This window comes from Coregonus clupeaformis, chromosome 9 (genome assembly GCF_020615455.1).
Source record: "Coregonus clupeaformis isolate EN_2021a chromosome 9, ASM2061545v1, whole genome shotgun sequence".
Lineage (NCBI taxonomy): Eukaryota > Metazoa > Chordata > Actinopteri > Salmoniformes > Salmonidae > Coregonus > Coregonus clupeaformis.
Genome location: NC_059200.1, coordinates 23,551,987 through 23,567,028, shown reverse-complemented (window position 1 = coordinate 23,567,028; position 15,042 = coordinate 23,551,987). Strand labels below are relative to the sequence as shown.

General features: G+C 40.9%; 1 protein-coding gene across 2 annotated transcripts in view; it reads right to left on the bottom strand.

Annotated features, from left to right (window-relative positions):
- The window catches only part of cntnap3 (contactin associated protein family member 3), a 218,777-nt gene that overhangs the window by 72,685 nt on the left and 131,050 nt on the right, over positions 1 to 15,042 (bottom strand). For both annotated transcript variants that reach the window (XM_041885548.1, XM_041885549.1), the window contains exon 11: positions 3,239 to 3,345. In XM_041885548.1, coding sequence (XP_041741482.1) covers positions 3,239 to 3,345 — 107 coding nt within the window. The remainder of the gene's footprint in view (positions 1 to 3,238; positions 3,346 to 15,042) is intronic.

Sequence of the window (15,042 nt, the reverse complement as noted above, 5' to 3'; positions counted from 1 at the left end):
GTCGCGGTCTCCTGCTGGCCCGTCGTCCACGGCGTTAGCCCCCCCCCTAAAAATGTTATGGGCTTCACTCCTACCCGTGGACCAGGCCTCCATACTTCTCGCCAGCCTTTCGCCCTTCTGCTTCCATGTCAAGCCCCTCTCTTCCTCACCCGGCTTGACCCAGTCGAGGAGGCGCTGGATATCCGCTAGGGATCTCCCTGGCGATGGCTCCTGGACACGCTGCTTGGTCCAGTCTTGGTGGGATCTTCTGTCACGATCGTCGTATACAGATGAGGACCAAGGCGCAGCGTTGCAGACGAACATACTCTTTATTTATGATACACGATCAAAACAACAAAACGATAACGTGACAGTCAATGGTCAAACACAAACCAACACGAACAAGATCCCACAACCACTGTGGGCAAACAGCCTGTTTAAATGTGGTTCCCAATCAGAGACAACCAGCCACAGCTGACACTCGTTGCCTCTGATTGAGAACCACACTGGCCAACATAGAAATGAAATACATAGATCTACACACCCTGGCTCAACATAACAGTGTCCCCAGAGCCAGGGCGTGACATACTCAAGTAAAACAATTTGGTGCTTTTTCCACCACTGCTGAAATTAGTACTGACTGAAATAATTAACTGAAACAAATACAGCCACCAACAGACACATGCACAATAATTCAAAATAAATGTACATTACACAGGAACAACTTCTAGTGCAAACATTGCCATGTTTCCACTAGATATGAAAGTAAGTATGATAAGTTAAGAACTTGAGACCTGGCATGTGGTCTATATGTAAATTCCCAAATCAAGTATTTAACACCACTTCCTGAAAGAAAACAATTGTTTATAATTTATGCTGTTTATGAAGATTTTGACATCTAGGATTGCTTTGGAGGAAAATATTTAAATGTTTCAGCTGAGGAGCATATTTAATGGTGTAAAGTACCTATGTACTACTTAAGTAGTTTTTGGGGGGTATCTGTACTTTACTTTCCTATTTTACTTTTACTTCACTACATTCCTAAATAAAATATTGTACTTTTTACTCCATACATTTTCCCTGACAACCAAAAGTACTCATTTTTGAATGCTTAGCAGGACAGGAAAATAGTCAAATTCACGCACTTATTAAGAGAACACGTAGTCATCCCTACTGCCTCTGATCTGGTGGACTCAGTAAACACAAATGCATATTTTGTAAATAATGTCTGAGTGTTTTAAAAACAAGACAATTGTGCCGTCTGCTTTGCTAAATAATAGGAATTTTAAAAGATTTCTACCTTTACTTTTGATACTTGAGTATTTTTTTGCAATGACATTTACTTTTGATAATAAAGTATATTTAAAACAAAATACTTTTGAACTTTTACTCAAGTAGTATTTTACTGGCTGACTTTCACTTTTACTTGAGTAACTTTCTATTAAGGTATCTATACTTTTACTCAAGTATTACAATTGGGTACTTTTTCCACCACTGGGTGTTCTTAATGTTTTGTATACTCAGTGTACATAACAGACACATACAGTACTCAAAGCAAATAAAACAAAAGTTCATATTCTAATCTATGACACCAAGGCAAGTAGGGTGTGCCAACAGAACACACACGTACACAAAGCAAACAAAACAAACGTCTATATTCCAAGACACTAAGCCATGTTGGTGTGTGCCAAACAACAAAGCTCCACTGACGCAGAGCAGTGAAATGCGTTCTTTGTCTTGGGCCCTCAACTCTCTCCACTCTGATTTACAGTAGCTTTGTGTGTCAGCAGTCTGTTCTGTTATTACGGAGGTTGTTACATTATTGATGTGCTAACCATCATTATTTTAAAGGAGACGCACAGAAAACCATTGCATGCTAGATGAAAGGATGCTAGCTGGTGTCCCTAAGGAATGCAGGCCCCATCACTGCAGATGTTGCCGGTTCTTTGACTCTGTCCATAATGGCAACCTATTCCCTGTATAGTGCACTAATTTTGACCAGAGCCCTATGAGCCCTGGTCAAAAGAAGTGCACTTGATAGGGAATAGGATGCCATTTCAGATGCACCCCATGTGTATACCAGTCTATACTATTCTGAATAGCCATTGGTTAATGGCTAGTGGGCATGGCTGACTGTTAAATCATTAATACAATGCCATATCAATAACAATGTTAACAGGATGTTGTATCCAGTGTATTCCCTTTCACTGTTACCCTGAGCAGGGTTCCTCAGTTAATCCTTTGTTCCTGCCCAGCATAGACACACCTGCAGCTAATCAAGGGCTTGTTGATTAGTTAATAGAATCTGGTGTGTTAGTGCTGGGCAGGAACAAAAATGTGCACCCTTGTGGGCTCCCCTGAACATGACTATAAAACCCTGCTGTAACTAGAACACATTGACCTGGCATAGTACCAACCCTCATGAAATAGATAATAAGTAGCCACACACTGATGAATGCTCCCGTTGTTTTATTGTGCACCATTTCGACCCGAAGGTCATCGTCTGGCTATTTGTACCGAGCACCATGCAAGTCATTGGATGTGGTAGGCTACACAACGTTTGAAACAATACAAACCCTCCCCTCTGGTCAGAAAAGAATAACTAACAACCTCTTTAACAGTTTAGTCACACAGGATATCTCCAATCTCGTAAATCTCTTATTTCCTCCTCACCTGAAACACTTCCTGTGATGGATCTAAGTTTTAGTTCAAATGTAATTATAGAGACAGAGAAAATCACCAGTCCTTTTTCGGTCTCCACCAGCACCTCAATTTCAGCGCAACTCAAGTGTGAAAGTGTTAAATGGTGAGGCGATTATGTTTGACTGACAAGTCACTTAATTTAACATTCAAATCTTCCACACAATTTATGATGACACTGAGCGGACTCAGAGAGACAGAGCGAGAGAAGCTCTCACATCATTAAAGGCTTTGTCCTAATCCTTATCAATGGTGAGGCTTTGTCAAAAGGGTCTGGCACTGCAGCATACTATTGCTGCATCAGAGATAAGGCGTTTGACCTTGAAACCAATTGGCTGTGTCTCTGTGCATGTTTAAGGACTAAACACAATATCCTCTCGACAGTATGTCTGTTTAGTCTGTTTAGTTCTACGCTAGCTTTAAAGTTTGGATGTACGCCTTCTGCTTCGAGCGCTTACTATCGCACGCAAGCACGCACACAGGTTTTGAAATAATTATTAGGTTATAAAAAGAACACTGTGGTTTTAAGGTTTTTAAGAAACACACAAGGTCTCCTTACAGCTGTGACATGTTGCTCCACTGTAGCCCGTGTTCGAACAGTTGCAATGGAAGGTACTCCAAGACTGGATGCATCTCCCCCCGTGTTCACAATGGCTTGGAGAGCATCTGAAAAGAGAAGAAGAGAGATTTATCCACCACAGGTTTCCAAAGGTCAGAAATATACATGTACATTTTTCAAGGATTCATGTTAGCAGTAGCTGCATAAGGTTATTGTGAAACCAAGATAAATAAAAGCAATTTTTGTCAGTTCCACACTATGAGCAGTTACTGCCTTTTTGCTTGGTAGGGCAGTACAGTAGGCTAACTTCAGAGGAGGGGGGGCAGGTAGCCTACCCACCCACGCACACCCACTGGCAAAGATTTCCAGCTGGCAGGTAGACGCTGGAAAACGTTTCTGAGTGACAGAGTGAGTGCTTTGCATAGGCACTTTGTTGCAATTTTTGTGGGACTGGAAAAAAAATGTTCTGTTCTAGAACAGTATAGATCACTTTAGTTTTCGGTTCTGTTCATTAAATATTTTTGTTATTTTCAATTTTTTGGTTCTGTTCCCTGAATCGGTTCCAACCCCTGGTGCATAGTCAAACTATTTTCTCAGAGTGACATATCTGACTAAAAACAACCATTGTTTGGCATCCTGTGAATGCCCTGTGAATGCCCTCTGAATGCCTAGGAAGAAATACATCTCCTTATGTTCTATAATACTGTCCCTTAGGCTCAGTTCATCAGCTTTTGGTTCAAGGCCCAGTATCCTTTTGACTTTCTACACCTTTCTAAAGGTCTTTGAAAACCTGTAAAGAAACCTTTTCCGAACACCAGGTGGACATTCTCAGAATGTTGATTCATGACATGAAGATAATGTTTTCCTTTGAAATTGTCAGTTCTGAGAACTAATAATGGGCACCATTACAATTAAATTCTAATAATCTGATAACATTATCTTGTAACTAAAAGGCCACCCATATATTCTGGATATACAGTGCATTCGGAAAGTATTCAGACCCCTTGACTTTTTCCCCATTTTGTTACGTTACAACCTTACTATAAAATGGATTGAACAGGTTTTTAGACATTTTTGCAAATTGATTATAAATACAAAAAACTGAAAAATCACATTTACATAAGTATTCAGACCCTTTACTCAGTACTTTGTTGAAGCACCTTTGGAAGCGATTACAGCCTTGAGTCTTCTTGGGTATGGCGCTACAAGCTTGGCACACCTGTATTTGGGGAGTTTCTCCCATTCTTCTCTGCAGATCCTCTCAAGCTCTGTCAGGATGAATGGGAAATGTCGCTGCACAGCTATTTTCAGATCTCTCCAGAGATGTTTGATCGGGTTCAAGTCCGGGCTCTGGCTGGGCCACTCAAGGACATTCAGAGACTTGTCCCGAAGCCACTCCTGCATTGCCTTGGCTGTGTGCTTAGGGTCATTGTCCTGTTGGAAGGTGAACCTTCGCCCCAGTCTGAGGTCCTGAGCGCTCTGGAGGAGGTTTTCATCAAGGATCTCTCTGTACTTTGCTCCGTTCGTCTTTCCGTCGATTCTGACTAGTCTCCCAGTCCCTGCCACTGAAAAACATCCCCACAGCATTATGCTACCACCACCATGCTTCACCGTAGGGATGGTGCCAGGTTTCCTCCAGACGTGACGCTTGTCATTCAGGCCAAAGAGTTCAATCTTGGTTCCATCAGACCAGAGAGTCTTTAGGTGCCTTTTGGCAAACTCAGAGCGAGCTGTAATGTGCCTTTTAATGAGGAGTGGCTTCCGTCTGGCCACTACCATAAAGGCCTGATTGGTGGAGTTCTGCAGAGATGGTTGTCCTTCTGGAAGGTTCTCCCATCTTCACAAAGGAACTCTGGAGCTCTTTCAGAGTGACCATCGGGTTCTTGGTCACCTCCCTGACCAAGGGCCTTCTCCCCCGACTTCTCAGTTTGGCCGGGCGGCCAGCTCTAGGAAGATTCTTGGTGGTTCCAAACTTCTTCCATTTAAGAATGATGGAGGCCACTGTGTTCTTGGGGACCTTCAATGCTGCAGAAATGTTTTGTGCCTCGACACAATCCTGTCTCGGAGCTCTACGGACAATTCCTTCCACCTCATGGCTTGGTTTTTGCTCTGACATGCACTGTCAACTATGGGACCTGATATAGCCAGGTGTGTGCCTTTCCAAATCATGTCCAATCAATTGAATTTACCACAGGTGGACTCCAATGTAGTTGTAGAAATATCTCAAGGATGATCAATGGAAACAGGATGCACCTGAGCTCAATTTCGAGTCTCATACCAAAGGGTCTGACTACTTATGTAAATGAGATATGTTCGTTTTTTATTTTTAATAAATGTGCAAAAATGTCTATAAACCTGTTTTCGCTCTGTCATTATGGGCTATTGTGTGTAGATTGCTGAGGATAAAAAAATTAAAGATTTCATAATAAGGCTGTAACGTAACAAAACGTGGAAAAAGACAAGGGGCCTGAATACTTTCCGAATGCACTGTATATGTTTGTGTGTGGAGATTTAATGTGTTTCATGATGCATCCCTTTTCGTAGCCTATGTTACCATATCTGTATGTGCATTTTGAAGCTATAGGCTCTAAACGCAGCATGGGTACAGATTGAGACCTTTCCGACAAGAACGGAATGAGATAACATGTCAGACTGGAGAATTAAACAGTTGCCTTTCAACACTGATCTGTCCTCTCAGATAAAGATGTTACATGGCATGTGAAGGAGGCCATCCTGCCTGCCATTCCCATTAGCAGAATTACGTTTATTGTCATGAGTCTTGTCCTGGAGGCAGAACTGAGCGGTTTCCCCTTCGATAGGCCAAATGCAAAGTCAAAATTGGCTATATTGTAAATATTTATGAAAACAAAAATGTGCTTTTTGCCCTTATTTTAAGGTTAGGGTTAGGCATTAGGGCTAGCAATGTGGTTAAGGTTAGGATTAAGGTTAAGGTTTAAAATCAGATGTTATTATTTTGTGGCTGTGCCAGCTAGTGATCACTCTGCAGAGCTGCCTCCAGAACAAGATTCCTTACAAAAAACGCTAACCTGCTCCCCATCATCGCCAGCCCAGCCTGAGACACATCCAGCCCAGCCTGAGACACATTCGTCTGCCTGACCTGCTGGCACTGATCCCAGAACAGCCACTGAGCTGAATCACAGGATTTCACAGGCTGCCTCACACACTCTCACTGCTGCCTCATACACAGAGAAACACTCTCTCTCTCAATCTTTCTCTCTCTCTCAAATACGCGCACACACACACACACACTCTCTTTCTCTCTCCCACCGCAGCCTGCTGTTCACATGGGCAGCTTTCTTCTCATTCAATCTCTCCCTCTAAGAGAGCAGAGGAGGGAAAGCTAAGCCTACCATTAGTCATGTAAAGACGGACCTGACAACTTCATACACCTGCTAACAGGTGCACATATAACAAACAGGATGCACAGAGCTAGATACTCTTATTACGTACCTAGATCCTGTTCAACACACATACATACTAAAACAGAGATTCAGGTGCATGCATTTCAGGGCATTCACACACATACACACACGCACAATATTTTCTCCACACTATTGTATCACATTCTATGGATCATAGAGATCGTATTAGTATTCTAGTTCCTAATTATATGGTATGGATGCCCTTGGTCTCATAATCTTCCACACAGTGCAACTCCATTTCGTAAATACAAAACAACAACTTTATTATCTCTCATTGAGGAAATTTACTTGGCATTTGTGAACTAGTAAATGCCTACAGGCAGGTAGCATTCTGTTGTTATTAACAGTCTCTTGCTAACATTGCTAACATTGTTGGTTCAGGTGGTCAACTGCTCGGAGCTCTGAGGCTCGGAGACAGTTAGACACACATGCATGTGTGCGCACACACACACAGACTGGTATAAATGATATCTGCATCATTGTCATCATATGACGGAATGGTGTCACAACACAGGGCTGACGCTGGCCGCTTCCCCATTAAATGTGTTTGGAAGGTGAAGAGTGATGGGTTCAGCAGATAAAACACCCTATGATAGAATGGTGCCAGGGATTGAGGAGGTTGTTTAGATCAGGGTTTCCCAAACTTGGTCCCCCCCCCGCCCCCGCCCCCGCCCCCGCCCTAGCACGAAACAGCTGATTCATATAACCAACTCATCATTGTTTGATTTCTTGATTTTTCTTAGTCATTTTAGCAGATGCTCTTATCCAGAGCGACTTACAGTTAGTGAGTGCATACATTTTCCATACTTTTTCCATACTGGCCTCCCGTGGGAATTGAACCCACAACCCTGGCGTTGCAAGTGCCATGCTCTACCAACTGAGCTACAGGAGACCCAAACTTAGATTATTTGAATCAGCTGTGTAGTGCTAGGGCAAAAAAACAAAACATAAACCCAGGGGGGGCCCCAGGACTGAGTTTGGGAAACCCTGGTTTAGATGTATTTGGATAGTAGGAATGAGGTCAGGGATTTCTGACTTCAGCTGCAAGACAAGAGCGGGGTCTGTCTGCTGAAGGAAAGGGGTCTGGCTGGCTTATCCAATCCAACGAGACACCTGGCTGCTGTATATCACCACACTGTTATCACCACACTGTATATCACCACACTGTATATCACCACACTGTAAATCACCACACTGTATATCACCACACTGTATATCACCACACTGTATATCACCACACTGTTATCACCACACTGTTATCACCACACTGTTATCACCACACTGTAGATCATCACAGAGCGTGTCCGTCCAATTCTACTTAACATGACTCCAAGTCATTACAGTTCACAGCCAAGTCACTGATTTTTCCAACAATTGTTTACAGACAGATTATTTCACTTATAATTCACTGTATCACAATTCCAGTGGGTCAGAAGTTTACATACACTAAGTTGACTGTGCCTTTAAACAGCTTAGGAAATTCCAGAAAATGATGTCATGGATTTAGAAGCTTCTGATAGGCTAATTCACATCATTTGAGTCAATTGGAGGTGTACCTGTGGATGTATTTCAAGGCCTACCTTCAAACTCAGTGCCTCATTGCTTGACATCATAGGAAAATCAAAAGAAATCAGCCAAGACCTCAGAAACAAAATTGTAGACCTACACAAGTCTGGTTCATCCTTGGGAGCAATTTCCAAACGCCAGAAGGTACCAAGTTCATCTATTCAAACAATAGTACACAAGTACAAACACCATGGGACCACGTAGCCGTCATACCGCTCAGGAAGGAGACGTGTTCTGTCTTCTACAGATGAACGTACTTTGGTGCGAAAAGTGCAAATCAATCCCAGATCAACACCAAAGGACCTTGTGAAGATGCTGGAGGAAACAGGTACAAAACTACCTATATCCACAATAAAACGAGTCCTATATCGACATAACCTGAATGGCCACTCAGCAAGGAAGAAGCGACTGCTCCAAAACCGCCATTAAAAAGCCAGTCTACGGTTTGCAACTGCACATGGGGACAAAGATCGTACTTTTTGGAGAAATGTCCTCTGGTCTGATAAAACAAAAATAGAACTGTTTGGCCATAATGACCATCGTTATGTTTGGAGGAAAAAGGGTGTGCTTGCAAGCCGAAGAACACCATCCCAACCATGAAGCACGGGGGTGGCAGCATCATGCTGTGGGGGTGCTTTGCTGCAGGAGGGACTGGTGCACTTCACAAAATAGATGGCATCATGAGGAAGGAAAATTATGTGGATATATTGGGGCAACATCTCAAGACATCAGTCAGGAAGTTAAAGCTTGGTCGCAAATGAGTCTTCCAAATGGACAATGACCCCAAGCATTCTTCCAAAGTTGTGGCAAAATGGCTTAAGGACATCAAAGTCAAGGTATTGGAGTGGCCATCACAATGTCCTGACCTCAATCCTATAGAACATTTGTGGGCAGAACTGAAAAAGCGTGTGTGAGCAAGGAGGACTACAAACCTGACTCAGTTACATCAACTCTGTCAGGAGGAATGGGCCAAAATTCACCCAACTTATTGTGGGAAGCTTGTGGAAGGCTACCCGAAACGTTAAACCCAAGTTAAACAATTTAAAGGCAATGCTACCAAGTACTAATTGAGTGTATGTAAACTTCTGACCCACTGGGAATGTGATGAAAGAATTAAAAGCTGAATTAAATCATTATTCTGACATTTCACATTCTTAAAATAATAATAATAATATGCCATTTAGCAGACGCTTTTATCCAAAGCGACTTACAGTCATGCGTGCATACATTTTTTTTGTGTATGGGTGGTCCCGGGGATCAAACCCACTACCTTGGCGTTACAAGCGCCGTGCTCTACCAGCTGAGCTACAGAGGACCACAGAAAGAAGGTGGTGATCCTAACTGACCTAAGACAGGGACGTTTTACTAGGATTAAATGTCAGGAATTGTCAAAAACTGAGTTTAAATGTATTTGGCTAAGGTGTATGTAATCTTCCGAGTTCAACTGTATATATTCTTTTGAATGTAATGTTTACTGTTGATTTCTGATTGTTCATTTCATTTTATTTTATTGCTTTGGCAATAAAGCCAGAGGGCTTGATGACGTGGCAGGTGGCAGCATGGTCGGCAGCATTTGTCCCATGAATTAATCATAAAAATGGAGGATTAACTGATAACTGCGAAACAAACCTTCTGGATAATGTAGATAACCTTGAACTATTTATTGATCAGCATGTTGATATGCTCAAAAAAGAATCAGATACATTGAAGCGAAGAAGAGAAGACCTTTCCTCGAGCTCTGCGAGCGAAACTGAAGGGAAGCCGCAGTCTAAAATTCCAAATTTAACATTGGAGGGGGATGTTTTTATAACTGTCTCCAGAAGATAGAGCATTGCTTACAAGCATGAGCGAGCAGTTAAAAAAGCTGGATCTATTTCCTAGGCTACTGGGGGAAGTTGAGGCCTTAAAAACAGGGATGGATTACAGTAATAAATGATGGAAGAAATACGAGCGGAAAATAAGATATTGAAAACTACCGTGGACTCCCTAAAATACACTACAGAGAGGGTACGGTATGATAATAAAACAATGCAAGCCGAATTACTGGATCTAAAGTGCAGAAGTATGAAGAATAATATTGTTATAATGGGAATAATGGAGGGTGAAAACAAAAACTATCGGTCAACGGAGGAAAAAGTCAAGGTGTTCATGAAACGTAATCTCAAGATGACGGATGAACAGGTGGATACGATTGATTTTCAAAGGGCTCACTGTTTCGGTGGCAGAGCGGTGGGAAGGCCCCGTCCGATCGTAGCTATGCTAACTCACTACAAAATGAAAATGGCCTTGTTACAACAAGATAGGGAACTGAAGAACACCCTGTTCTCTATTAATGAACAATTTCCCCATGAAATAGTGGAGAGACGACGTACCCTGTACCCCACTTTCAAAAGGCTCCGAGCAGAGAAGCAGAATGTTCGTCTAGTAGTCGATAAATTGTATGTAAACAACCAAATGTTCAAGGACTGGAAGATTACAACATGGCTGTGAGTGATAGCTACCTCTGCTGAAGTAGTCCCCGATTCACATTTGCACCACATTACACAGTACAATTACGGATTCATTTGTTTTTTACCAACCCAAAAAATTGTATGATGGACTTTTTTTATTCATGCAGTACAGAACCGTGGACTTAAAATAAGGTTGGACTTATGGTAATGCAGAATGGCTATGATGAACTTATCCTTTTATTTATTTTTTTGGCAATATGGAACTTTGGACTATATGGATTTAAAATCAGGTTTTGATTTAGGGGAAAGGCGAAGATGGGTAAGGTTGACCTTTTTTCTTTTTGATTATTTATTTAATTAGAAAATTGTACAGTAGTACATTACAAATGCTAAGGTTTTTTGTTTTTGTTTGATATGATATGGCCTAATTATAGAGGTTGGGTATATTATGACTTAAAAGCTGTCATATAGTGCGGCCCTTGTTCATGGATGTGAATCGGAACGATTAGCTTTTAAGATAAAACGTAATAAATATGAATATATCTAATGTAGGGCTAGGATAAAGGATTATATAATGAAAAACCTGCCTAGGTTCTCTATTGAAGTCGGCCTATACATAACCTGCCTAGGTTCTCTATTGGAGTAGGCCTATACATAACCTGTCTAGGTTCTCTATTGGAGTAGGCCTATACATAACCTGTCTAGGTTCTCTATTGGAGTAGGCCTATATATAACCTGTCTAGGTTCTCTATTGGAGTAGGCCTATACATAACCTGTCTAGGTTCTCTATTGGAGTAGGCCTATACATAACCTGTCTAGGTTCTCTATTGGAGTAGGCCTATACATAACCTGTCTAGGTTCTCTATTGGAGTAGGCCTATACATAACCTGCCTAGGTTCTCTATTGGAGTAGGCCTATACGATCCTAAAATAATTGGTGTCATTATCCTTTTACATAAAAAATAATAATCTCAATATTAAAATACACACCGGCAAATGGATTGGTTATTGTCAACAGGGTGGTTGTCTCTATTAGTGGGTGGCGGGCTGGTTAACACTGGGATAAACTGATTAAAGTTAACGGTAGAACCAACACAATAACTGGCTTATGGAAGCACTTCTCTAAGCGAGAGGTATATGATATATTTCTATATAAGCTATTTACGCTAACTTTTATATTCTTGATCCTAATGATATAGGCCTAGGTGTAAAACAGCCGAGGTGATAGAGCAATGACTCTGGAATAAAAACTAAATGTGTGTGGGTGGAGAGAGGGTTGGTTTTACAGGTTTACTCGCTCTGGATTGTCAGTACTGCATGTATTCTTGGCTATCGTCAGTCGATTGTAAGTTAAATTTAGGTATTCCTTTATGGGTAGTGTGATGCCTAAGGCACATTTTTACTGGCAGTCATTAGCGGCCGTTATAATCTATGTTCCTTTTTCCTTCTTCCTTTTTTTGTGGGAATAAAACAGGATGTAATGAGGACTACATTAGATATGTCTCTCTGCTGATAGGAATAAAACAGGATATAATGAGGACTACATGGAATATGTCTCTGCTGATAGGAATAAAACAGGATGTAATGAGGACTACATGAAATATGTCTCTGCTGATAGGAATAAAACAGGATGTAATAAGGACTACATGAAATATGTCTCTCTGCTGATAGCAATAAAACAGGATGTAATGAGGACTACATGAAATATGTCTCTCTGCTGATAGGAATAAAACAGGATGTAATGAGGACTACATGAAATATGTCTCTGCTGATAGGAATAAAACAGGATGTAATGAGGACTACATGAAATATGTCTCTCTGCTGATAGGAATAAAACAGGATGTAATGAGGACTACATGAAATATGTCTCTCTGCTGATAGGAATAAAACAGGATGTAATGAGGACTACATTAAATATGTCTCTGCTGATAGGAATAAAACAGGATGTAATGAGGACTACATTAAATATGTCTCTGCTGATAGGAATAAAACAGAATGTAATGAGGATTACATGAAATATGTCTCTCTGCTGAAAGGAATAAAACAGGATATAATGAGGACTCCATGGAATATGTCTTTGCTGATAGGAATAAAACAGGATGTAATGAGGACTACATGAAATATGTCTCTGCTGATAGGAATAAAACAGGATGTAATGAGGACTACATGAAATATGTCTCTCTGCTGAAAGGAATAAAACAGGATATAATGAGGACTACATGGAATATGTCTCTCTGCTGATAGGAATAATACAGGATGTAATGAGGACTACATGATATATGTCTCTGCTGATAGGAATAAAACAGGATGTAAAGAGGACTACATGAAATATGTCTCTCTGCTGATAGCAATAAAACAGGATGTAATGAGGACTACATGACATATGTCTCTCTGCTGATAGGAATAAAACAGGATGTAATGAGGACTACATGAAATATGTCTCTGCTGATAGGAATAAAATAGGATGTAATGAGGACTACATGAAATATGTCTCTCTGCTGATAGGAATAAAACAGGATGTAATGAGGACTACATGAAATATGTCTCTCTGCTGATAGGAATAAAACAGGATGTATTGAGGACTACATGAAATATGTCTCTCTGCTGATAGGAATAAAACAGGATGTAATGAGGACTACATGAAATATGTCTCTGCTGATAGGAATAAAATAGGATATAATGAGGACTACATGAAATATGTCTCTCTGCTGATAGGAATAAAACAGGATGTAATGAGGACTACATGAAATATGTCTCTGCTGATAGGAATAAAATAGGATATAATGAGGACTACATGAAATATGTCTCTCTGCTGATAGCATTAAAACAGGATGTAATGAGGACTACATGAAATATGTCTCTGCTGATAGGAATAAAACAGGATGTAATGAGGACTACATGAAATATGTCTCTCTGCTGATAGGAATAAAACAGGACGTAATGAGGACTACATGAAATATGTCTCTGCTGATAGGAATAAAACAGGATGTAATGAGGACTACATGAAATATGTCTTGCATGTAATGGACATAAAGAACTGGTCTTGTGATATCTATAGGTCGTTTTCTCTTCATTTGTTCACACATTTTCGAACCATTGGATCCAATGAACTGAGCAGGCTGGGCTGACATGCTTATAGCCTTGCTAAGACTTTCTAAATATGAGCATGCATTTATAAGATTGTGCTGTTATTATTTCTATTAATATGATCTATTATTGTTATTATTATTTTTTTAAATCTGACTGTTTTCCATGTTATTTGGTTAGTACTCTTAAAAAGCACCCACATAGAAATGCAATAGAACTACGGGGCTTTGAATGTGTTAGTGAAGGGTGGCAGTATTGAATGATGTTATCATGGGACTGCCCATATTTACCTCTGGCCTACGCCAATTGGTGGCCAAGGGTTTGCCTTAGGATGCAAAGGTGCGTCATGAGTCAGGGAGATGGTCTGATGGTCTTAGTGACAACAGACCTAGACCTAGAACATCTTGGAGAAAAATCTGACCTTAATGGCCATGTACTGTTATAATCTTCACCCGGCACAGCCAGAAGGGGACTGGCCACCCCTCAGAGCCTGGTTCCTCTCTAGCTTTCTTCCTAGGTTTCTGCCTTTCTAGGCAGATTTCCTAGCCACAGTGCTTCTACATCTGCATTGCTTGCTGTTTGGGGTTTTAGGCTGGGTTTCTGTATAGCACTTTGTGACATCTGCTGATGTAAAAAGGGCTTTATAAATAAAATGTGATTGATTGATTGATATGGGGGGAGGTTTTAGTGGGTGGAATATTAGAACAATTGGAGGTTTACAAAGTTGCAGCTACAGTATGCTTAACAGTGCAAATATTATGGTCCAGCTATATGGACACTTAATCATCATGGTTCTTTTTAATGGTAAGTTTACAAACATTGGTTGTGGTAAGTATAATTGAAGCTTGGGTATCATTATGGTAAGTGGGGAAATAAGTATAGCCAATTATAATTGTAATGGCTAAACATTTTACCTGGCTAAAAGAGGAAGAACATCATATCTGTTGTTTACAGGAAACTCACTCTACAAATATAGATGAGGTTGGGTGGAAAAAGGACTGGGAGGGAGAAATTTATTTTTGCCTGTTTGGTTCGTCGGAGGGCATAGCAGGATTTCTTATAAGCGTCCGGGTTAGAGTCCCGCTCCTTGAAAGCGGCAGCTCTACCCTTTAGCTCAGTGCGGATGTTTCCTGTAATCCATGGCTTCTGGTTGGGGTATGTACGTACGGTCACTGTGGGGACGACATCATCGATGCAATTATTGATGAAGCCAGTGACTGATGTGGTGTACTCCTCAATGCTATCGGAAGAATCCCGGA